Consider the following 26,353-nt stretch of genomic DNA (forward strand, 5'->3'; position numbering starts at 1 on the left):
ACAGAAATGGAATTCCTGCCTTACACGAATGACGACCCCATCATGTAGAAAATAGTAATTTATTTTAATGTCTATTGTAGATCACTGCATACTTTCGGTACAAATATGTCATTGTATGATCTAAGTGCAGGTGTCATAGCCGAAACACTGTTTGAGGATCATGCATGCACAGGCCCATGACAATCAAAAGTCTCATTCTAGATAAATGCATTATTTTTCAGTTGAAAATAAGTTGTTTTTTTTTTACATAATCAAGATCAACCTAGTTTTTGTTTTTGCACTATATATATATATATATATATATATATATATATATATGCATATTTAATTATATGTATATTATATGTATATATATATATACATACATTGTAGTTGCTCCGCGTATTGGCAGTACTAGAAATAGCAATAATGATGTCACGACAGAGGAATGCATTAAATGCCAATCTTTAATCAAATCAAGATTGGCATTTAATGCATTCCTCTGTTGTGACATTATTATTGCTATACACACACACACACACACACACACACACACACACACATATATATATATATATATATATATATATATATATACAAACAGAACGAACTTTGGTAAATAGAAAGGTCCGATACCGTTTATTCTGATTACAGCATGCTTTTCTCATTGCACCCCTTTCACCAGTGATTTCCCGGTTCAAAGATGACAATCATCAGTGATCGATATCATGGATATCGGCCCCGTGTATCACCTGTGTAAATCGCCGCAGTGACGAGTTCAAATTTAGCAAATCTATGTTCACAATATACCCCCTCCCCTAGACAAATTTATACGTGACACATGATCATGCAGAACGTCAGACCAGGTGTGAATGCTCATAATTAAGACACCAATCACACATAATGTATACGGTATAGAAAGCTAATATTACACATTCTTGATATTCGAACTCACAAAGTTTCCAGATTTTTACAAACGCCATAGTTTACCTCAATAAACGATTTCCTTTTAAAGAAACTCGTTTCTTTATATGCGCACGCATTGACTTTTATTTTGCATATCTACCTTGACTAATATTGAAATATAACATACAATGTTTTAAAGGTGTATTCCCTGTATTGAAAGTAGCAAACCGAATTAATCTTATATAATAGATTATATAATTATATACATACTCAAGAATTCAGCCAACTCAACTAACGCAATACTTTGACATAGTAGTGATTTTTATATATTTTGAAACCAAGTACATTACTTACATAATTATCATCACGTGGCTTTGTTGGATATTCTACGAGAGAGAGAGAGATAGAGAGAGAGAGAGCTACTCCAGATTTGAAGGAGGCGAGTCCAACAATATTTTTATTGCGCTTTCTACATTTAAATGTTTTTCCGCGTATATGATATGCATTTACACACACTGCTAGAATCAATAAGAAAACTGTGGATATAAGCCGCACACACGTACAAATCAGTTATGCATTACTGCAAACAAACGAGAGCAAAAGTTTGTATCTATGAAGCAATTACAAAGCATTACTTGAAACAGCAAGGAAGCTATATATCACAAATGCCTTAATTTATAGCTTCACTCGATTGTGTGTTAATTTCCGAAGAAGAATATCAACATATGACAGTTTACGGTAAACTCCCATTAATTCGGTCAAAGAGATGTTAGAAATGAATAATTTCAACGCTTTCATTAGTAATTCCGATGAGGATCAAATATACGCAGAAAAGGTAAGGAGTTAATGCCACCTCTTTCCAGCTTTTGTTTTTACATTATAAGGTACTGTTTACCATTGTGAGCAGTGATAAAAAAAAAAACACGTTCGAGTTATCACATTTGATGCATATGTGTAGGTCAGTTGTACATGTATTAAAAAACATCCTACCATATAACAATTTCTCAATAAAGCCTAAAATAAGGAGATATCACTACTTTTCTCAATAAACCATAACTGTAGACGGTTTATGCTAGAGGCAATGATATTTACTACAAATTGTTCACATTTTGTATAAACGATACTTAACGTTAGCAGTGCTATTTAACATGTTTTTCATTGGTTATTAACCTGAACTCACGTTTTAGATCTATTTTTAAGCACTAAAGCTGGATAACTGTTTCATCTTCACAAATGGTGTATAATGCCTTTGAATACTCCATAAATAGTTATAGTTGTCACTATAATTCAGCACCTATGAGCAACTCTTTTGCATTACAGGCTCATCGTCACATCTTTTTCAAATGTAGTGTGTTATGATGTGCGGGAAACATATTTTGAAAAAGGTTTTTTTTTTCTGTTTGATTTCATGTTCACACATAATTGCAAACTTGAGGTGGTGATGCCATCATCTCTCAATTTTTTTCTTTGACCTGTAATCTTTTTTTATCTACATGAAATTTAAGGGAGATATAAAAAATACTCAGGCACTTTGCAACTAATCAATAATCTTGTTTTACGAGGCCGCTATGTATGTTTGTATCAAAGCAAGCAACTACAATTCGACGGCTTTTAAAGTCTCTTATGTAAAGAAATTGATGGGCAATCAAGGAAAGTTGTCCTGTTTTGTGGACATGTATTTGATCCTGGCAGGGAGGCGAAACTGTTATTAGAAGTGCTTGAGATCCGACAGCAAGCGCAGTTCGTCCAAAGCAGGCCTCAGAGACTCCAACCCCAAGCACCTTCTGATCTGGAGATTCTCCCGCCTGAAACCCCTTGCAAACGGGAGACTCCAAGTTGATGTGTGCGAAGGGGAAGTTCCTAGGGTTCTAGATGCTCTCTGGTGCTATCTGAGGCTTATTTTTTCAACATACGATAGCAATAAAGTAAGAAATCCTTTCCAACGGGAGACACAGGGCCAGGGCGGGAGAAATTAAATCTCAAGCGGGAGAACGGGGGATTTTGCAAAAATGGGTTTTCGGCGGGAGATCTCCCGTCGAATACGGGAGAGCTGGAGTCTCTGAGGCCTACGTAATCATGTAGCAGGCCGAGCGGACAAACTGAAAAAAAAAATGCAGAATGCCCGTGAACAGAAGACCACGCTTTTCAAGTTTCCAGCGTCTGCTGTGGACTTTCAGCCGTGGAATTTATCGGGGGTTCAATTGTCAATAGGGGCTTTTTCGCCGTCAGCCACAGGATCTATCGTAGAATCGTAGCTCGGAGGTGGCTGCGTAAGACTCGCTGATTGTGGATAGCTTCCCGACTGTGGATAACCTGCTGCTTGCGGATAGCCGACCACTTGGGGATAACCTGCTGCCGGTTGCGGATGGATTTGTATCTGAGGATTAGCCGGATTCAAAGCCACAGAGGGCGCTGTTGTAGTGGTGCCGTTGGGATACACTGCGCCGCTGACAGTAAATGCTGCTACTCCTGCAGTAGGATGCCGTGGTCTTGTCATCTTTCCGATTAGCACCGCGACACAAGAGACTACGAAAGAGAAGACTACCAGCGAGCTAAGCACGATTGCTACTATCACCCACGTTGAAAGCACAGAGTATCCTAGAAAAGGGAAACAGCAAGCATCAAAGCTAATGATCTGAATTTATTTCCGTTAGAAACAGTCAGAATATACATACACATCATATTATATGGTAAATGATGAGGTGTGGACACGTAAACGGCACACGTTATTTTGGTAACCTTAATATACTCTATACCGTGCTCATCGCAAAGTTGCTATGTGTTTGCTTTAACGTGGAGAACAAATACGCGTTTCTCTCACAGAACGGCAGGCAAGATATCTTTCCCTACAGGACATGGCTCTGTATGGCAGTGGATTGTAGATATGCTTGCTGTTATCTCATGGCGAAACTAGGCCAGCGAGTTCTACTTTTGTTTAGAAATAAGAGTAAAATGCAACAAAAAAAAAAAGCAAACATGCAAAAGAAAAATACAGTCTGTGTAAACCTTTATGGTGTCGTACAAATTGTGCTAGAACGAATGAAATCCAAAAGATACAATGACTCTATTTAAAGCTTGCGATTATTTTGGTTTTTCTCACGGTTTCAATAGAATAAAGCCAGATTATAAACTGTAATTTGATGTAGTCATGAAAAGACGTTTTAATACCAAGTAATTCGATTGTGTTACGTTTTCAATGCAATGCAGGTCCCGCGGTGAGTTCCACGAAAAACCTATTTACCGTAAAGTGCTATACCTGTTAAATATACCGTTCCACACCTATTCAATTACCCCAAAAAAAAAAATAGATAAATAAAATGTTTGAAACATGAAAGATTCAACAGCCTTCATGTGTCATGTTATATCAAAGAAGCTCAAACTCCACTCACATCTTTTTATACCGTTCAAACAACAAAAACCAACAGATGTTTGTTTTCTGATTCCACCTCCAAACCAAGTAATGTAATCCTTCTGAGTTCAAAGAAAGCGTGTACAGATCCAAATGTGTATGGTATTGTAAAGAGATTCATCTCATCAAGCACACCTGATTAGTTCTTAACAGGCTTTTATAGATTATTTCTCTCTTTTTTTCTTTTGTTCAGATTTATTTCAGTATACTTGCGATACGAAAAAGTAACGGGGCTTTGACTAGTCTACTTTATCTACAGTTGTGAGTCGTATCAAAGACATACCATCAGAGTCGTACTTGCAGCGAACCCCAACATCCTCGGTGTGGTCACAGCCAGTGCTGCCGAAATTGACGTACAGGCAATTGGCCAACGTATACTCGTACCCGCCACACGACAAGCTGCTGACATGAATAGCGCCATCACCAGGTCCGAAGTGCTCCAAAACCACATCGACATCGTCGTAGCCCAGCAAATCGCAGACAACTTCGGCCTCGGTTGACGACCAAGTGTCGTCGCAGATCGTGCCCCACGAGTTATCATGGAAGATCTCGACCCGACCAGCCTGTGGCGATGGCCCGTCCACCAGACGAACGTCGTATTCTTCAGCTGCATAAGTTAATCGAAAGGAAATTTAAATCTTTTTCTTGTGAAACGTGCAGTGATGTGAGTTCGTGTGTTGTATGCAGTGTCCTCGACCATCATGGCTGCTCAGTTGTTGATGACATAACCACAGCTTAGACTTATTCTTTTGTCAGATTTAACTGATGAAACTTATACCACTCTCTTTGACCCGAATTCACGAAGGTGGTACAAATGAAACCATGGTTTAAACTATGGACAAAAACCATGGAGCGCCAAGTGTCACATGGAATACTTTGTCTCGAAATCAGTCATTTCGTCGATGACATTATTATTTTGTAACGAAATGACGACATTTTGCAACTAAATGAACATTTCGTCAACGAAATGATAATTTCGTTAACGAAACGGTCATTTTGTCGACGAAATGACCAATTTCGTAACGACATATTCCGTGCGACAATTGGCGCTCCATGGTTTTTGTCCATTTGCTTGACATTGCTAGCAATTGCTTACGATTTCCAAGCTGTGTAAAACGAGCTTGAGCGTTTACTTTACTCATTTCGTTTATAATCATATTCATGAAAGAAAGACCAAACTTTTACATAAGTGTAAAAATAACAAAAAAATCATCCTAAGATGTATCAGAAAATTCTTCGTTTCGACAACAGGAATGTCCAGTGGTTAGCACGCAAAATGTGATGAGAAACAAGTAGGATGCCTATCATCCGTGCTGCGATTCTGTGGAGAGCAAGGAGACCTCTCTCCAACTGCGACCTGGCAGATCCGAGCTACAACAAGCAGTGATTGGAATCAGCCAGAACGTGTGTATGGGCATTTATGAGTGTCATTCCATAGCTCTTCTGCTATGTCCGGAAATGTTTCCGCCCTCACATATCCTTTCAAATAATATGATGTCACAACAGTCTTTGTTCATGTGTTCGCACAGGCGTGACGTCCCTTTTTTTGAAAACGCAATTATTTGCTTGTGCAGGGTAAGCAACATGTTATGCATTATGGATTTAAGGAATTACTTGAACTTGATTTTGTGCTTGACAAGCTTGTGTTTGTGCATGAAACTCTTGCTTGCAAGCAAATGCTACCTTTTATGCATTCAGCACATTTGCACGTACCATACGGACCACCGCTGCATTGAATTTTTGCCGCACGTCCACTGGAACAGGTGCTGCCCCAGCTACTGTGGGAACAATCTTCGATCCTGAATTCGTATCCAGTGCAAGCAATGTCTGAGAGGTGGTTAGTTCTTTCGTCCAGTCCCTCTGCGCTGCCTGCTAATGCTAACGTGACGCCGTCAAAGCCAAGCTGACGACAGGCCACTACGGCGTCGTTTGTGAGCCAGCTTAAATCGTCGCAAATTGTCCCCCACTCACTCCCATGGTAGATCTCAAGTCGACCCTCCCTTGGTGTCGGACCACCTGCCAACCTAAGTTCTCCTTCAACATCTAGGAAAGACAATCATGAGGAGGAGATACAGAGATAGATGAAAAATGATATTTTACATGTGAGCATAATACTAAGTACATGTTGTACTGTTTAACAGCGGCCGTGTCATCAGAATATTGAATGTAGAATGTACGAAAAGAACGTTGTATGCAGGACCATTAATGTATTACTGAAATGAACATTGTATCACTATCAGTGTTGAGATAGTCAATGACAGATGCGATTGCATACATACAAACGTGATCACGTATAATGATCTATTGCCCATGTTCCTCAGAGGGAGAACATTTTTAGATGGTTTAGTGTCACAGACAATGACTTTTGTTGTTGGAACATACTAGTACATAATGTTCTAACCTACCAGCCCTTCAACTTGGTTACGGAACTAGAATGGTTATAGAACATTCGGTGTGTTCTCTTCCCGCTAGTCATCAGGTTTATGATACATACATAAATTCATTTCTCACGATTTACTTTGCTTTTAACGTTCACCATGTGCACGCGCCGTTAATAGACCACTTTGCGCATGAGCAGAAAAAGGTCGTTTGTACCAACAGGCATTTTGGTTTGTTAATTCACCGAGAGAAGTATCTGTGATGTGATGATTATTCATGTATCCTTATGTTGATATAAAAGGTGCTTGCCAGCACATCCACCTGACAGCAAGCCTGATATTTGGCAATATCAAAAGAAAATGTTAATGCATTCAACACAAACCAATGAAACGGATGCCTCCTGAAATGCCAATTGGCCATTCTGGTCACCTGGTCTTAACGTAGGTTCATTCTTTGTTTGAATATTCCATAAATTGTTACGTCGGGTAAGCTTATGCATTATGTCGCTTTGAAAACGAGTGAAGTGCCTAAACAACTGAGAAAAAAGAAAGGTCATTCGTACCAATGTGTACATGAGCTAATTACGAAATGGCTTATTAGATAGATGTAACGCCATAATCTACCGATGCCTCTACTTTGGAATACAATTTGGTCAATACACGCAACAGCTATACGTGAGGATGCAGTATTCTCAAGTTATTGCCATTGATTTTTTTTTATTTGACAGTACGTTTTTCATTTGGAAAGCAGAAGGATTTTATCACAATAGACAAATGAAGAGTTTGTTTGCAAAAAGCGATAAGTCAATATTTGCCAAATGGAGATATTTGCGATTAAAGGTCAAGAAAAATAAAGAGAATAATAAGAAACTTTTTGCTTCTTTTGATCATAACTTCAAAAATGTACCTTTATATGTAGTGACCAATATATCATTTAAAAGATATTATTTTGTACTTTATGACAGAGACCGTACTTCAAAATCTTCAAAAATGGACTTATCGGTTTTTGCGAACAAACTCTTCAAATAATTCCTGCTTTTTGAAAGACCTTCACTTCTCACGTTGTCTGTGTTACAGCGCTCATGATTAGAATTCTTTTGACGGATCTGCTTTAGCGGTTACCCTTATACACAAGTTTATTGTGAGTTTATCATTTCCATTGACACCTTTGGCATGAATTCATCAATTGAGGACAAAATGTTTTCTTTGTACAGTAAACAAATGATATTTGCTTTATGTGAGATTCTAATTTCTCAATTATATTTGCACAGACTACTGATTCTAACAGTACATTTATCAATTGTTAATTGGTTGTTTCAAAAGCATTTGTCGCTTTCCCTATAACAGATACCACCTTCGTCGCTCCGGTCAATTTATAGTCCACAAAGGAAGACGATTATTTTTGAACGAAGTAGAGTTTGTAGTACTCACCCATGCCATCACTGCAAACAACACCTGCATCATCATTGTGTCCACAGAATGAGAAGGGATTGTCTGATGAATAGGAGCACTCCCGAAGCTCGTTCTCAGATCCCCAACAGGACATCGATGTTAAGATTGCCTGCGACAAGTCCCCTCCACCGAAGAAGGCGCGCGTTGTAGCTGTCAGGGCCTCTGGGAAACCGAGCTGTCGGCAGACTACGTGCGCATCCTGAAGATCCCAGCTATCGTCACAGACCGTAGCCCACTGGGAGTTATGGAAAACCTCGACTTGCCCCTCATGACTTACATGTCCACCCACGAGACGAACATTACCCTCTAAAAAAGACAATGATTTGAAATACAGCAGACAACGGTCAACGCAATACATGTGTTTATATGAGTGCACGTGACCGTGCTTGAATGTTATATATACATAGGAAACATTTTATGATTTTATAATCTATCATTTTGTACAAAGTTAATTATTTAATTCGACACAGTGATGTGATGTCAATAACAACAAAATTGATTAAAAAATACTACCAAACAGGTTTGTTTCAAGGATGATTTGCTTCATCGTTGGCCTTAAGAGATTATGGTATTTCCATTTTAAAAAGTTCTCCGTCTTAGAAATTGCAGCTTGCATTTTTTAAGACAAACTTTTTTCCATTACACAGGAAATATGTTTTAATATTAAACAAAATCTTCTTAGTCCACAACTCAGCCCTATATATGAGTACCAATATTTTACTGAATCTGCAAGACTTACTTTACACTATTACTGTCTATTCGGCATTTTAGACGTGACATTGTGTACATGAGTAAACACAAAACACATTTGGTTCAGCATAACAAAGATAAGATGAATTATAACACAGAGACAGAGCATAAATGAAAGAAAAGAAAAACACCCTTGATAATGACACAGAAAACAGGGCTGCCAGGGGCACAAAAAAAGGTAAACTTAATGTGTACCATGACCCGCAGATCTTCTACCCTACACCCCATACACTACGTCAAAATCTGTACATAGAATAGCACTTACATTGTATCAGTTACAGTGAATTAAACATGCAGTCATACAGGAACAAAATGGGAATATGAGGATACAAAGTTGTTTACGTTACACTGGAAAAAATAACACACGGTTGTATGGGTATTCTTGTCAAACCTCGCTCTATATTTGTTACTTTTTTTTTGCTTTAACACATTTTGATTTGATTTGATTTGATTTGATTTTATTGGTTCCTGCATTATATCATTGCTCATGCAGATACATACACATATATCATATACATTGATGGTACCATACATACAAATGGATATACATAAACATTATTTGCTAACAAGGTAAGTTTCTTCATTACCTTTAGAATGTACAGCAATACAGTTTCTTCATTGCCTTTACAATGTACAACAGAACATATCAGTGATGCAATGAATAACGCAGAAGGGCTACAGCTTAAGCATTGCTTGATTTGCATGCAGCCCTCGTACATTTGCAAACTCCTTATTACACTCAGCCAATATCATAGGAAAGCGTTTTTTGTTTTTGTTTTGTTTTGCTAAGTAAATGTATGAACGGACGTATTGGCCTAAATGTCAAGATATTTTTCCACCAGCCTATAATTTGGATGAGGTTTCTTATTCTAATTTACGTATGTATTTTGACTCTGTGTTGAATTAGATGCAACGACGTAAATGTTAAGTATTTTTATAGTACCCATGCTGTAACCAGATTCGTCTAGCATAGTCCTATCCGTCGCTACTAGCTCAACAGACATGAAAACATTACGGCACAACTCCATTTCACACACAATTATACCAGCATGTTGGAACGCCTCGCCCTTCACGTACACATCTTTTTGTACTTGCGTTTGTTTTCTTTCCATTATTGACATGCGCACATTTTGCTTGGACACATGTTTTTATCCATCAGCTAATCAATCCAGCATTGCCACAGGATATCTTTTTACAAATCATTTTTCTCCAAGCGTGTCGACCTAAATGAAAATATCCTTCATCCGTCGTAGCCGTCTTTCTCTGTCTTTTGTTTGCATGCTTCTTTTTTACCAAATTGTATATTAGATTTTGTCAAATTGTAAAACTTGCAGTTGGGTATAATTATTTCAAAATTTATGAGAAATAAAAAGAATTTAATGAACTTGAATGATGATGATTGGTGTTTTAACTCACCTGCGCTGTTTTCAAAGGATTCGATAGTCTTAGTTGTTATTACCAAATCATATGAAAGCACACGTTCACGACACCATTACACACAGTATACCAGCGTGGACATTCCTGCCCTTTGTGTAGAGACCTCGTACTTACCGTAAAACGCAAGGGCTGTTTTTAGCAAAACGAGAAATGTGACAAATTTCCACATGATTTTGGTGTAAAAATGCTCTTCTAGAATGCTGTCTGTCCTCTCCCACTGATGCTCAGATGTAATAATCCCATTTAACTAACGTTATATGCTGACGAAGCCATCAAATATACTTTTATTTCATAATATGTACATGACTACCCAACGCAAACTGGACTTCGAACCATGGGGGAAAAAAAATTGGAACCAAGGCGTATGGGGACACATTTTTTTAAATACTGTTCTTTCATCGCAGCGCGCTATAGTTTGCTAACTTTGACAGGCCATATAACAAATTTTCATATTTGTCCGAAATGTGTAGGAGAATGTTGCAAGGTCAATAAAAAGAATTTGGGACATCATCAGCCTAATTCGAGAAAGTTATTTGTTCTTTGATACATCTGGTAATGTTTGAAAAGTACTTAATTATTATACCTATTATATTCATAATCAATTACAGTGTCAAGAACGCGGTATGGACGACATAGAATTTGTATAGTTAAGTGGTCCGAAATGGTAGTACAGTGCCCTCTGTATTATTTTCCATCTCTCTCCCTCTCTCTCTCTTTCTCTCTTCCTTTCTCTTTCGTCCTGTCTCGCTACATAGGTTTTGTGATTCCATTAAGTTTTCATAAAAAGCAGCTTTGCTTTTATAATAATTTATATTACATGCAATAAAGCATTGGTATGGCGATAAGCACTGTATGATTATAATTGTCCAATAGATCATCCGAAAGATCGTTTTGGTTGAACACAATATTTTCTCCTACTTATTCATCCGATGAAAACTAAGAATTTCCTGATTCACTAACCTGAGCAAATTTAAGATTTACCCGCTCAATTTCGTCAGATTTGCAATCGACTTAAAGGTGCGATCATTCAAGCTCGAGAGAACTTGAATGATTAATGCTAGCAATATTCAAGAAGCTGACTAGCTGACTAGTGCGATTTCATTATTTTCTCACATAAATGAGAGAAAAAAAAAGAGTCCTCTAATGCACGTGAAACCATTCAAATTCGCACCAACACCGAGGTGATGGACGTTAAGGATTTCAAATGCACTAAAAAGCATGCATTTATTTACAATGGGCAATGTTTTTTTTTACTGCTTATATCAATTCTTAGCAGATACTCCTCTGTTTTAAGAAATCGTGTAAACCTTACGATTATACGGCTAATGTACCTTGAATTGGGACCTTTGCCTTTCATACACATACGTGTTTCACAGATCTGTACTACGGACTTCGTCATAAATCTGTGGAGGATCAGAAAATTTATCGATGCTTCTACTTGCCTGCACGCAGCAGTTCGTGCATTGTTCTTTATATCGCGACTTGACCACTGTAATGCACTTCTTGGCGGAATCAGTCAGGCTTATATGGATCGCTTGCAGAGAGTACAAAATGCTGCCTCTAGACTTGTGTATATACCATGTTTGTTCACGTTCTCATGCCACTCCTCTTACACGTCAACTCCACTGGCTACCAGTCAAAGCAAGAATATCCTTCAAGCTTCTCTTACTGGTCTACAAAGTAGTCAACAAAAGAGGTCCATAGTACATTGGGAAGTGTCTGGTACGACACTCTCACTCTAGGCGCACTCGTCTTTCATCATCCGTTACCTTCACTAAACCACAAACTAGTTGGCGAAACAGCTTTTTCCTCTGCAAGCTGCTCCCAGGCCGTGGAATTTGCTCCCTCCTCTTCTGAAATCATCATCAATACTGGCTCACTTAAACAAAATTTGAAGACCTACTTATTTTGATATTCCTATATATGCACTGGACTTGTACTGTCACTACCTGGTAATTTGTGTTACCATTTTTATCTCCTAAGGCGACCAGGGATGACATCTCATTAGCGCTTTGTGTCCACTGGAAAAGGCGATCTAGAAATGACATATACGTCATGTACATTCGTTTACACACGATTTTAGCAGCTGCTTGAGAAGAGTACATGAATATCTGGAATACGGACAGAACTAGTGGCTGAAGCATTTGGCAATATGCAATATAATACTATAATAACTGGCGGCATTCATGGAAGTAACGAGTCTACAGCTGGCTATTGTGGTATCATGAAATATGGACACGGAAAGAGCCCACAAGCTACAAAGTATGGGGTCCAAAATGTAAATATGGATGGGGACAACATACGAATATACATGTGATATGAGATGTGACCATCCCGTAAGTTACATATCCGGAATACGGACAGAACTAGTGGCTGAAGCATTTGGCAATATGCAATATAATACTATAATAACTGGCGGCATTCATGGAAGTAACGAGTCTACAGCTGGCTATTGTGGTATCATGAAATATGGACACGGAAAGAGCCCACAAGCTACAAAGTATGGGGTCCAAAATGTAGATGGGGACAACATACGAATATACATGTAATATGAGATGTGACCATCCCGTAAGTTACATATCCACTGTTAGGGAATAAAGTGAAACTTGAAGAAAGATTAGACAGAAACGGAAAATGTAAAACATGATTGAAATTATCCGATTAAATGAAGCTTTTAAATAGATTAGAAATTATACAGCCAAATCATAGAACAATAATGGAAAAGGAGGATTCGACGTGTACAAGTGCGGTATTCATAAATCACATGGAACCACAGAACTACTGTAGATTATGTTGATTGAATGTGAACGTTAGAAGGAGAGGTTATGTGCCTATAATTATATCTAAAAAATAAAATATAAATTGGTACCTGAAAGTCTACCCAGCTGATGAGAAATCGAATACTAACTTATTTGCTTAGTTAGCTTGCATGATTTTCTCTCTAAATTGAGTGAAATAGAATCTAAAATGGATGATATAAATGGTGAAAGCAGAGCATTGACGATACCTCTACTTGAATGCTTCCCTCGATCTATAATGTGTAAGCATTATTACACTGAATTGAACTGGATGTAGCGACGTAATATTATTGTTAAGTGTTTTTATAGTACCAATGCTATCATAAACGGATTTGTTACATCCTATCCGTCGCAATACTCGCTCAAGAAATATGAAAGCATTACGGCACAGCGCCATTACAAGCTCGCATACTAGCATGGAACGCCGCGCCCTCCACGTACACACCTTATATGATTGTACAACGTATCGTTACCATTATTCATGTGCACATTTTGCTTGGACAGATTTTGTGCATCCATCAGCTAGTTTATCCAATACAGCCACAGGATATCTTGGTTAAAATTCATTTTTCTTTAAGTGTGCATGTCGATCTATTTGTAGTTATCCTTCATCTATTGTCGCCGTATTTCTCTCTTTCATTTGTATGCTTTCTTGTACATAAGATTACGAATATCAAAATATTGTTATTAATTTGTCAAATTGTAATACTTGCAATTGGTTAACCTTATTATATAATATGATGCAAAATGGATAGACTTTAATTAAATTGAATATGACGATAATAGCTGTTTTTGTATACATCCTGATGTTCTCGACGGATTCGATAGTCTTAGTCGTTATTACCAGATCAACCGATATGAAAGCAGTACGCTCGCGACGCCATCACTCACAGAATAACAGCGTGCACGGACATTCCTGCCCCCCGTGTAGAAACCTCGTACTTACCGTAATACGCAAGAGCTGTTTTTAGTAAAACGAGAGATGTGACAAATTTCCACATGATTTCGGTGTAAAAGTACTCCCCTTGAATGCTGTCAGCGTAAAATAATGCTCTGCTTGAATGCTGCCTCTCCTATGTCACTGATGCTAAGAGGATGCTAAGATGTAATGGACCCATTTCACAAATGGTTAATGCTGACGAATCGATCAAATAATTCTACCTTTATATTATGTACACTATTTCCCTGCGCAAATTGGACTTTGAACTCTGAGGAAACAAAAGTAGAGCCAGTTCTCATTTCATTGGCGAGCTAGATATTTGCTAATTTTGACGTGACAAATGACAAATTTTTCATATTTGTCCGAAATGTGTAGGATAATGTTGAATAAAGGTCAATAAAAGAATTTCGGACGTCAGCAGCCTAATTCGAGAAAGCTGTGTGTTCTTTGATACAACTGAGAATGTTTAAAGATTACTGACTCTCAAGAGCAAGCATTCTCTGTAATGTTACGACAGTGCCAAATGAACTCGGTAAAGGCGACATAAAATCTGTAGTTTTGTGGTCGGCAATGGTAGTCTACCTCCACTTCTCTCTCTCTCTCTCTCTCTCTCTCTCTCTCTCTCTCTCTCCCTCTCTCCCTCTAGTTTTCATAAAGCGGAACTATGTTTTTCGAGTGACAAAGCACTGGTATGGTACTCAACACTGTGAACAACATTTTGTCAACTGGGAGATATAGGAAAGATCGGTTTGGTTGAGCATAACATTTTCTCCTTGTACTCATTCATCCAATGGAAACAACGAACTTCCTGATTCACTAACCTGAGCAAAATAATAAACTGATGAGTATAGGTTGTATTGAACTCATTAATGATAGGAAGAAGCTTGCAACAGAAATTATTGCCCGATCCTTATACTGAATTTTTTTCACTGCATATATTGGAGAAGGATTGAATGAGATTGAGTAAATTTTCTGTACAACATCAGGAAAAAAAAATAATCGCCGTTTTGAGAAAGAGGGACTTTAGAATCACTTGTAAAATTTAGCAAATAATGTAACCGAAACAAAAAAATGCAGTATTATGATAAACAGCAGAACGTACACATAAAAGATTTTTTTAATACTCAACCTCATTAAACATTAAAGGGATCATATAGTTTTGGTTGAGACCTAATTTCAGGTTTCTAAAATTTTTTGGTGAGATAATGAGAAAACTCTTATGAAATATGAAAGAACATGTAATTCTGCTGAGATATCCAAAAAAGAGCAATTCTAATAAAGTGTGGGTCCCACACTTTATTACGATCGCTCTGTTTTGCTTTGTTTTTGGATATTTCAGTCATTTCAAACCCAATTTTCATCAAACAAACTTTTAATTCCTCTTAAGATGGTATGCTCTGATTATCATAATTGTTTTGTTGGTATCTCACAAAAAGTTAAAGCCCAATTCTCATCTCCACCATAGCATCGTTCACACTGTCCAAAATTCCAGAAAGAGAAATTATGAGATATCACCATTAAAAATCATGACACGGAGATACAGCACCAAACCACCATTAGAATGTTTTTTTTTTTTGCGCTTGATGCTTTGGAGCTATATATCTGGACTTTTCAAATGAAAAGATGAAACGAAAAAACATCATGAACACATAAGAAATATAGCTAACTGGAACTTTAGTCACACATTAAGATTATCAATTTTTTCCCGAAAATATGGACAAACATTATTCCAACATGATTGATAAATCCACTCATTAGTGTGAATTATGACTCCCTGTATGATTCCTAACTCATTTCTTGAGGAGTTTAGGCGCACGCGTCAAATTTCACCACATTGAGTACCCATTCATACAGCTGTTCCGAGAACAGCATTGCCGAGAGGTTGTCTTGCTCAAGTACACAAGTACAAGGACAAGTTGCAAGATCCTGTGAGAGGTACTAGTATATAGAAAAACATTGCTTATAACTCACATTTGTCATAACCCTAAGAAATGTTCATTATCTTCGTAATTTTCACTGATGATTCTTTCCTAAGATTGACTCAATCTTACTAAGTTGGAATAATCGAAATAAAGCGCGCACACTGATACATGTATTAACAAATCTTGTGATAATTGATAAAATGCAGATTGTAAAGGAGGATATTCAGGAAAGAATAAAACATGAAGTAATAGGAGAAAGCAGAGTAAACGGGAGGAAAGTCTTGAGTGAAAGTTGGTGGAACACTGTGACATCAAGTAATTACAACTGTGACAAAGTCACGACGCCATCTGATGCTATAATCTGTGCTGCGGTACCGAAGGCAACGTACAATTAAGCGGACGACCGACGTTCGTGCTTTTCTGGTGACGTCGCGAGGTCACCAGAAAAGAACGAACAAACACACACCTAAACATTGACGAATAGAAAGGTCTGATACCGTTTTTTTCTGATTACAGCATGCTTTTCTCATTGCACTCATTTCACCAGTGATTTCCCAGTCTCAAAGATGACGATCATCAGTGATCGATATCATGCATATCGGCCCCGTGTATCACGTGTGTAACTCGTCGCAGTGACGAGTTCAAATGTACATTTTTTTACACTATAAATACACCTTCCCCCTGACAAATCTATACACGTGACACAGGATCATGCAGCCCCTCAGACCAATGCTTATAATCAAGACTGTTACGACCAAAATCCCACCGAGAATGATCACACAAAAGAACCTACCAACTAATGTTCAGGCGGTTTATTAAAAGTGGTATTTTGGGTACAGACAATGATCAATAAAATCAATTATATATCAGTACAATGATAATGTGATGATATGGATATGCATTACAATAAAATGTGAAATCTCAAGGTCCACGTAATCCCCTGGAAATGTTCAAAGATGATGTTCGATGCACAAATGAATGATCTTTGATGCACCGATGAAACCTCCGATCTATAATAGATTATCAAAATGCACCGGTTATACACAGTAATCCAAGGTATAAAACCAAGGTATAAATACACAGGGATACAAGAGACCAGACGTTATGACGACCGCGTCCAGTCGATGCGTAAATGATAATCTAGCAAATAACATCCAGCTACAAATCCAGCCCATCACAGCTTTTACGAAGCAATATCCATTAACATTAGAATGGAGTCAGTCACCAATGTAGGCGAATCAATTCTCAGCAGGCAATATGTCTCCCAAGTAATATCTCCACAAACATAGCAGGTCAGCAGGTGACACAGAACTGATTTTTACTAAATCGCGTCAGAAGCGACGTAACTCTCAGAGCAGAGGTGTTGTGTACTCTGCCTATCTCAGAATTCCTATATTTTATATATGTCCATTCATCCCTTCTTGAATGTTCTGTAATTTGCTCCAACCTGGGGCTACATACTTGCACATACTTGTGACTTTAAGAGCCTTCCAGAAATCCCAGCTGACTCACTACTGTCTAAAATAACTATCAATCACATTGGGCAACAAGGACAGTGCATGGATTGCATTACATCATCCCTACAAATAACTACAAATCATTTGGGGCTACAAGTACAGTGCATGTAATGCATAACTCAGCCAAATATGTAGGCACTTCCTAGAACACTCTAGATTGGGTGAGCTATAATGTATTTCCTTTCGCATGCATGTACTGTTATAGCTATGCCATATAGAAAGTTCTCCACTAATCTGGTTAATCTGTATACATACACACATTAAAGCAACCTGCATACAGCGCATCATACATGTTTATCCCAGGGCCGGCGCAGTGTTTTCAATAGTGTGGGGGGCCCACTTCCGGGTTTCATGAGCTAACAAGCAAAAAAAAAACCAAAAAAAAAAACAAAAAAAAAAACAAAAAAAAAAAACAGGTCCTCAGCTCATCTCTCTCCGTCCACTTCCGGGTTTCTTCAGCTGACAAGCAAAAAAAAAAAAAAGGTCCTCAGCTCATTCTCTCCCCTCCCATTTCCGGGTGTTATAAAAAAAAAGGTCTTCAGAGAAAACGCATAACCTTACCGCCGCCATACTTCAAGATCTCTATCTATTTCTTATTTTACTGCCACTTACGCACTACCGGGTTGAAAAAAGTGTGGGGCCCAAATTGATGACACCGTATGTATTCCTTTGTATGGTGCACAAAAAGTGTGGGGGCCCGAGATGGCCCCCACGGCTGCGCCGGCCCTGTATCTACTAGAAGGCACAGTCATGACAAAAGAATAATCACAAATGATGTATGGGGTGTAGCCCTATTATTTTCACTGAAAGCAAATTTATCATAATTATATTCTTGATATCCGTACTCACAAAGTTTCCAGATTTTTACAACCGTGATAGTTTACCACACTAAATTATTTCCTTTTTAAGATTCTCGTTCCCTTAATTGCACACGCATTGACATTTGTATATTTACCGTTTTAAAGGTGTATTTCCTATACTGAAAGTAGCAAATCGAATTTATCTTACTTATATACATACTCAAGAATTCAGCCAACTCAACTAACGCAATACTTTGACGTAGTAGTGATTTCTTGCAGTTGCTCATTGTGAATAAGTATAGAACACCAAATGATCATCATAATGTGCAATTATGATAATGATGACTATCGTAATAATCACAACTAGGAAAGCACATTAGTGATTTCCGACTACACTTTGAAACCAAGTACATTATTTACATAATCATCGTTATGTGGCTTTGCAGGATATTCTACGAGAGAGAGAGAGAGAGAGAGAGAGAGAGAGAGAGAGGTACTGAAGCTCTGAATTAGGCGGGTCCCACAATATTTTTATTGCGCTTTCTACATTTAAATGTTTGTACCCGTATACAATAATGATTATTATACAATTACACATACGGCTAAAATCAATAAGAAAACTATGGATAAGAGCCACACGCACACACACAAAAAAAAAACAGTTATGCATTGCTGCAAGCAAACGAGAGCAAAAGTTTGTATCTACGAAACAATTACAAAGTATACATTACTTGAAACGGCAAGGAAGTTCTATATCACAAATGCTTGATTTAAAGCTTCACTCGATTTCATGCTAATTTCTTAAGAATAACAGTATAAGACAGTTACTAGTAACTGAAAATTTCCATTAAATCGGTCAAAGAGATATTGGAACTGTGAATAATTTCTACGCTTTCATAGGTCAGTAATACTGATGACGATCAAATATGCGCAGATTAGGTCAAGAGCTGATGCCACCACTTCTTAACTTTCCTAATTGTTTGTACATTAAATACTTGTTGAATAATTATTCTTTGTCACTAATTCAGCACCTATGAACACCTCTTCTGTAACACTAATCATTATTACATCGTTTTAAATGTAGTGTCATTTGATGTGAAGGAAACCCGTTTTGAAAGGTCTTTTTTAATTCATGTCCACACATAATAAATTGCAAACTTGAGGAGGTGATGTGATCACCTTACAAGTCTTTCTTGACCCGTAAATTTCTTTTTATTGACATGGAATTAAAAAGAGATAACATACTGCCCTTCGCATCTATTATGTCAAATCAATTCCTTTACGAGGCAGCTATGGATGCTTGCATTAAAGCAAGCAACGACAGGCCGATGGTTTTAACCATAAAAAGCTCAAGGGGGGGGGGGCACATTGTGCCCCCACCATATTTTCATTTGCCACTCCTACGCCCTTAGCCCAATTTCAACCAAATCTGGTGTCTTTTCCTAAAATGTTATTGCAAACATGTTTCTAGATAAAATAGCTGTGTCCAATATTACTGGTTGCCATGGCAACCGCAAAATGACAACCATGTCAGCCAGATTTTGTGTTTTTCTGTTCCAATTTCAGTTAACAATATAATACTGGATGAAATAGGGTTTTCTTGGCTGTAATTTGCTGAAGGACCTAAATATGAAGTAATTTTGGTTATGAATGGCTCTGAAATGGTCTTCTGATTATTTCCTTTATTTTTCATGTGACATAGGTATCAAACAATAGAGATAATAGAGATAACTGGAGAAACAGTATTTTCCAAAGGTTACCCTTTTATTTTGTGTAATTTTGAATCTTTCACACATGTTTTGCCTGTAGTGTCATTCATTTATCATATCATCAATCTGTAAACTCAAAATTCCAATATTATGGAATTATGAATTGTGATACGTATACATGTACCTAGCCTAAACAATACATCATAGGTCTCGTCTCGTATATTTCTTTATATTGTAACGAATAGCGCCCCCATGTGGTGACCTTGAGAAATTTCAACCGTAACCAATAGTGAAGTTTGACTTGCTATTCTATTGTGGCAAATATGAAAATGATTGGTCTAAAATTACGGCATATATACTGGGGATAAAGAAATTATAAAGAAAACCATGATTTTAGCACATTTCCTATGTATTTCTTTATATTTGGGTGAATAGCGCCCACAATGGGTGACCTTGAGAAAGTTCAAATGTAGGGTCATGTAGAGTTTGAGTTGCTCTACCCATGTGCCAAATATGACGGTGATAAAAGAAGTTATATAGGGGCACAATGTGCCCCCCCCCCCCCCCCTTGGGCCTGGAGGGTTAAAATAGCTTGGGCTTTATAGGGTTTCAGCGAAAACATAATATTTATACAGATTCTGTAGTTCTCGTGTGCCTGCAGAACTGTCAATTTTTGCTCTAAATTGTACACTAATGTATAAGAAATGTGTGAAAGAATACCATGATAACACGATTACCGGACGGGTGACGAAAATGTTGAAAAAATTAACCAAACAGGTTTGCCGGAAGTTCTCAGAGCTTACCTGATCGTCGTTGCTACGTGATGTTTCACATTCGAGTACAGCAATTACGATAAAATCATCGGGCCATAGCGGTATCCATTGCGCGCGAGAGCGAAGAATAATATTGCATGCAGCTTGTTCTGCAAATACTACTGCTTGGACACAATTCGATCATCACCGTATAGTCTAGCTGCGTTCTACACACCCACTACTGAACGGGGACGGTATACCGACTTTTATCATTCCATATATTCACACCTTTGAACTCAAAATAGGCCTACTACAAAAAATGACTTATCATCCTGGCAAATTGCGTCAGCCAGACAAGTTTGTTGGTAGAGCTTTCCGACATATTGCAAGTAAATTTGAATTGGTGAAAGATGAGTTTTGAGTCCATACAAGTACTATGTATTATTTTATTTTTCTACTTTTCTATTCATTTATTTATTTTTTGTTGTTGTAAAGGAATGGATAGGCAATGAGGGAAAATTATTTTGTTTTGTGGACATGTTCTTGAACCTGGCAGGGAAGTGATTCTGGTACAGTGCATTAGAAATGCTTAAGAATCGGGAGCACGCGCAGTTCGTCCAAAGTACGTCATCACGGGATCACAGTACGGGAACTACTTGACGAATGCTCCAGAAAAATACGCAATGGCCGTGGAGGAAGGACCACGCGTTTCAAGCTTGTGTCTGCTGTGGATTTTCGACTGTGGAATTTATCAGTGGTGCAACAGCGACTCTTCCGCCGTTACTCGGAAGATCTGCCACAGAATCGTAGTTCGGAGGTGGCTGCGGAGGACTCGCCGATTGTGAATATGCCGTCGATTGCGGATAGCTTCCCGGCGGTGGATAACCTGCTGCTTGCGGATAACCGGCCAATTGCGGATTACCTGCCGGTTGCGGATGGTTTGGTATCTGGGGATTAGCCGGATTCAAAGTCACAGAGGGCGCTGCTGCAGTAGTGCCGTTGGGATACACTGTGCCACTGACAGTAAATGCTGCTACTCCTGTAGTAGGATATCGCGGTCTCTTCATCCTTCCGATTAGCGCCGCGACACAAGAGATTATGGAACAGAAGATTACCAGCGAACTAGACACGATTCCTACTATCACCCACGTTGAAAGTCCAGAGTATCCTAGAAACAGGAAACAACAAGTGCCAAAGCTAAATTGATCTGAATGATGTTTATTTCCGATAGAAACAGGCGGAATGTAGACACATAATAAGAGAATGATTATCATGACGAGGACAGAGTCTTAAATACAGCACACGTAAGGGTAGCCATATACACAGTCGTGCTATTACTGGTAAGCAGGTGCTTCACCAATGTGTCCAAATATGATTGTAGAGTCATGCTTCTATGTGTTTGGTTTAACATAGGGAACAAAATATAGTTCACTCACAGGACGGCAGGCAAGATGTCTTTCCCTACAGCACATGGCGCTATAATTATCTATGGCAAAGGATTTTAGCTCTGCTTGCTGTCATCTCGTGGCGAAACTAAGCCAGTGAGTTCGAGCTTTGTTTTAAAGTCAAACTGAAATGTAACAAACGAACAAACAAACAAAACAACAAAACAATCCGTGTACACCCCTACGATGTCACACAAAATCCCATGTGCTAGTAAGAATGAAATTCAAAAGATACAATATATTTTAAACTTGCGAACATTTTGTTTTTTTTAACAAAGTATCGCCAGGCTATTGCAATCTAATGCAGCCGTGGAAAATGAAGTTATAGCACCAATTATTTCCATACTACATATCTTCACCCCTCTGCTTAATAATCTCTTGCTTTCATTTATTTCGATGTTGTTATGTTTTTATTTTTTAGAACAATTCAGTGCAATATGACAGGTCCTGGAAATTTCCAAAACTACCATAGGTCACATAAATAGATAGTTCACGTAAATAATGCTCTGCACCTATTATTATTAAAGACCAATGAAACACGAGAGATTCAACGGCCTTCATGTGTCAGATATAAGTAGAGTAAAGCAAACCAATTTTACTCCAGTCCTGAAATTTGCAGGGGGGGGGGGGAAGGGAATTCAGCTCAAACTCCTCTCAGAGGTCCTTTCTTTATAAAGCTAAAAGATTCCGCATGTTTCCTGATTCTACCCCGAAACAAATGTAGTCCTCCTGAATTAAAAAAAAAAGTATGTTCAGCCTCCAAGTGTGGTGTATTTTGTAAAGGGATTCATCCTTATCAACCACACCTATCAGTTCTTAACAGGCTTGTACAGCTTATTTTATTTTCTTTTTCTTTAGTTCAGATTTATTTCAGTATTTGCGTTATGAAAAAGTAATGGGGCTCTGGCTGATCCACTTTATTTACATTTGTTAGTCGTATTAAAGACATACCAGAGTCGTACTTGCAGCGAACCCCAACGTCCTTAGTGTGGTCGCAGACAGTGCCGCCAAAATTGACGTAAAGGCAATTGGCCAACGTAAACTCGTACCCGTCACACGACAAGCTGCTAACGTGAATGGCGCCATCACCTGGTCCGAAGTATTCCAACGCAACATCGACATCGTCGTAGCCCAGCTGATCGCAGACGACTTCGGCCTCGGTTGACGACCAGCTGTCGTCGCAGATCGTGCCCCATGAGTTTTCGTGGAAGATCTCGACCCGGCCAGCCTGTGGTGATGTTCCATCCACTAGACGAACGTCGTATTCTTGAGCTGCAGAAGTTAATGGAAAGGAAACGTACAGTCATGAGAATTCGTAAGTTACATACAGTGCTCAGTCACCGTTGGTATTGTGACATAACCACAGCTCATAAGTCTCCCTTTGACGGGTACAAAAATATTCACTATTTCTCCTATTTTTTATGACATGAAATCGTCATAGTATAAGTATCCTTTGTCTAAGCTTTGTTGTAGTCCTAGAATAACCTAGCAACATTGATCTGACGACTCCTACTACCCCCATATATATATATATATATATATATATATGATCAATATTTAAAGAATCCATTAGGAGGGTCGTTAGCTGATGACTTCATTGGGTCATTCGAGGTTGCAACCAACAACATTATTCGATTATTAAAAACGTTTAAAAATTTATACAGGTGAGTCAAAAAAAATACACAGGAAAATTGCCATTTTTAGGTAAACAGCCGTGAACGAAAGGTTATCATTCATATTTTGAAAGAGCGATTTATCCAGATTCATGCGGTATCATTTTTGTATGGTATCTTTTCACGCGTGGATGACGAGGAGGCATTGTTTGCGAAAGTGCAAAAATTGACTTGCGCAAAAGTATAAAGTGAGAGAATGAATTGAACGCGTCAAAGTGTCAGATGCATTGCATGATTATGTTTGTGTTTTTCAGACGCACGATATTGCACACAAATTCACACACAAATCGCAGCACACTCAAGGAACGCACACATTAACACACATATTTATACACAAGGAACACGCGCACACTATCACATGTACACACACACACACACATACATACATCACGTACAAATCCTTTTTGAGAAATGATTCATTGTGATGTTAATGCACCAAACTTTTATCACAGTGTTATGATTTGATTTAAATTCCATTTTCATATCAAAAGGGAAAGATGCGATTTTACAGAAATGTTCATGACGTAATAATGACTTGGTTTCAAATTGGTAACCACAAAAATTACGTAGTCATGCGCCGTTGGAAAACGAGATTATGAGAGAGGAATGATCAGTGGTTGCCTCTTTTATTTCCAAAGAATTTATCGGCTTTCAATTGGCTTTTGTCCTATGAGCTTGTGCTCCAAAGCGTTGCCTACTTTGCAGGCGTCAAATAAGCATTGAATGGGGCAAAGTATTAACAAGGAATGACAACTTCCAATAACCTTTTGTCCTTATGTGTGAGCTTGTTTTTCAAAGACTTGCCTGACTTGACAGGCATCACATAAGCATTGAATAGGACAAACGTGGTGCGACCTCAGTTTATCCCGCAACAGTGATCTTTCTTGGTAACAGAAAGTGCACAGGGTCAAGGCAATGTAACAGAGGTCTTGAGACGCTTGTGACGATGCTTGAAAAGTTTCGGGTGTCCTTGTAGGCAAACTGTTTATAAGAACTTTAATCAATATGCTGCAGAACAGGAATGAGCCAAAACTTCAACAAAGGACATCCAGGCCATCGAAGATCAACTAGGTGTGTGTGTGTGTGTGTGTGTGCGTGTGTGTGAGTGTGTGACTGCCTGAGTGTGAATGTGTGTGTGCTTTTATATGTGTGGCATATGATTAATTTTGTTGGGATGTTATTTGGATCTGCAAATACCGAATTGATACCCAAAATCCCAATTGTTTTGTTTTATTCAACCATTACAGAAGCCTCACCAGTCCTTACTTTGGCGCAAGTTGATTTTTGCACTCTCTTAAATAATGTCACTTGTTCATCCAAGCGTGAATACATTCCACACAAATATTATACTAAATGATTCGGGATAAACATTCTTTCAAAATACGTATGATAACCTTTCCTTCATGGCTGGTTTTTAAAATAAATTGCAATTTTCATAAACGTTTATTTTTTTTAACTCACCCTGAATATCCACAACCTTGTCAGGTTTAACCAATGTAACTTGTACCACTCTATTTGACTCTCCTGTCACCGTCTGTCCTAGTCAAGGTGTGGAATCGCATACTGAGTGTGCGAATGTATCATCATTGTGTGCGTGTGTTTCGTATAAATCATTCATAATCAATGCCCGTAAGTAGGACATGATATGATGTATGTGGGTGTGTGCTCAAGTGTGACAGTGACCCCCCCCCCCCCAAAAAAAAAAAAAACAACAAACAAACAAAAAACCAACAACACCCCAAAACAAAACAAAACAAAACAAAACAAAATAAAACAAAACAAAACAAAAAACAAAACCGCGAACAGCAAAAACAGTTCGTAGTACAATGTATATACACTCCACGACATTGCATATTCCGCAAACAAATCTCTACGTACCATACGGACCACCGCTGCATCGGATTTTTGCCCCACGTCCACTGGAGCAGGTGCTACCCCACCCACTGTGAGAGCAATCTTGGATGCGAGATTCGTATCCGGTGCAATCGACATCTGAGAGGTGGTTAGACCTTTCGTCCAGTCCCTGTGCGCTGGCTGAAAATGCTAACGTGACGCCGTCAAAGCCGAGCTGACGACAGGCCACTATGGCGTCTTTCGTGAGCCAGCTCAAATCGTCGCAAATTGTCCCCCACTCACCCCCATGGTAGATCTCAAGTCGACCCTCCCTTGGTGTCGAACCACCCGCCAACCGAAGTTCTCCTTCAACATCTAGGGAAGACAATCATAAGGATGAGATAAAGAGATAGATGAAAAATTATATTTTAAATGTGAATATAATACTATGTACATGTTGTACTAAAGCGGCCATGTCATCACATTATTGTATGTAATATTGTGCGTATAATGTACTAAAAGAACGTTGTATGCAAGACTATTAAAATAATGTATTAAAATGAACATTGTATCACTATCAGGGTTTAGATAGTCAATGACAGATTTGATTGCATACACACAAACGTGATCACGTATAATGATCTATTGCCCAT

The 26,353-nt window shown here is 38.3% G+C and overlaps 1 protein-coding gene across 1 annotated transcript; it reads right to left on the minus strand.

Moving 5' to 3' along the window:
• Positions 1-624: 624 nt before the first annotated feature.
• On the minus strand, positions 625-26,353 carry LOC139738149 (scavenger receptor cysteine-rich domain-containing group B protein-like). Its single transcript, XM_071648811.1, has 8 exons — positions 26,350-26,353; positions 25,746-26,075; positions 23,146-23,466; positions 21,534-21,917; positions 8,104-8,430; positions 6,008-6,337; positions 4,578-4,901; positions 625-3,483 (listed from the first exon to the last, which is right to left on the minus strand). Exons 1-8 carry the CDS (start codon positions 26,351-26,353, stop codon positions 3,083-3,085), a joined length of 2,421 nt encoding a protein of 806 aa, XP_071504912.1. The 3' UTR covers positions 625-3,082.

This window comes from Diadema antillarum, unplaced genomic scaffold (assembly GCF_040938485.1).
Source record: "Diadema antillarum isolate AM-2024a unplaced genomic scaffold, OU_Dant_1.0 seq00000725_RagTag, whole genome shotgun sequence".
NCBI classification, from domain to species: Eukaryota; Metazoa; Echinodermata; class Echinoidea; order Diadematoida; family Diadematidae; genus Diadema; species Diadema antillarum.

Bases quoted from the DNA above. Each gene is read 5' to 3' on its own strand.
- LOC139738149 (XM_071648811.1), bottom strand. The intron at 23,467-25,745 runs GTACGTAGAGAT...TAACTTCTGCAG, and splicing joins ATGCAGCGGTGGTCCGTATG to CTCAAGAATACGACGTTCGT. The intron at 4,902-6,007 runs GTACGTGCAAAT...TAACTTATGCAG, and splicing joins ATGCAGCGGTGGTCCGTATG to CTGAAGAATACGACGTTCGT.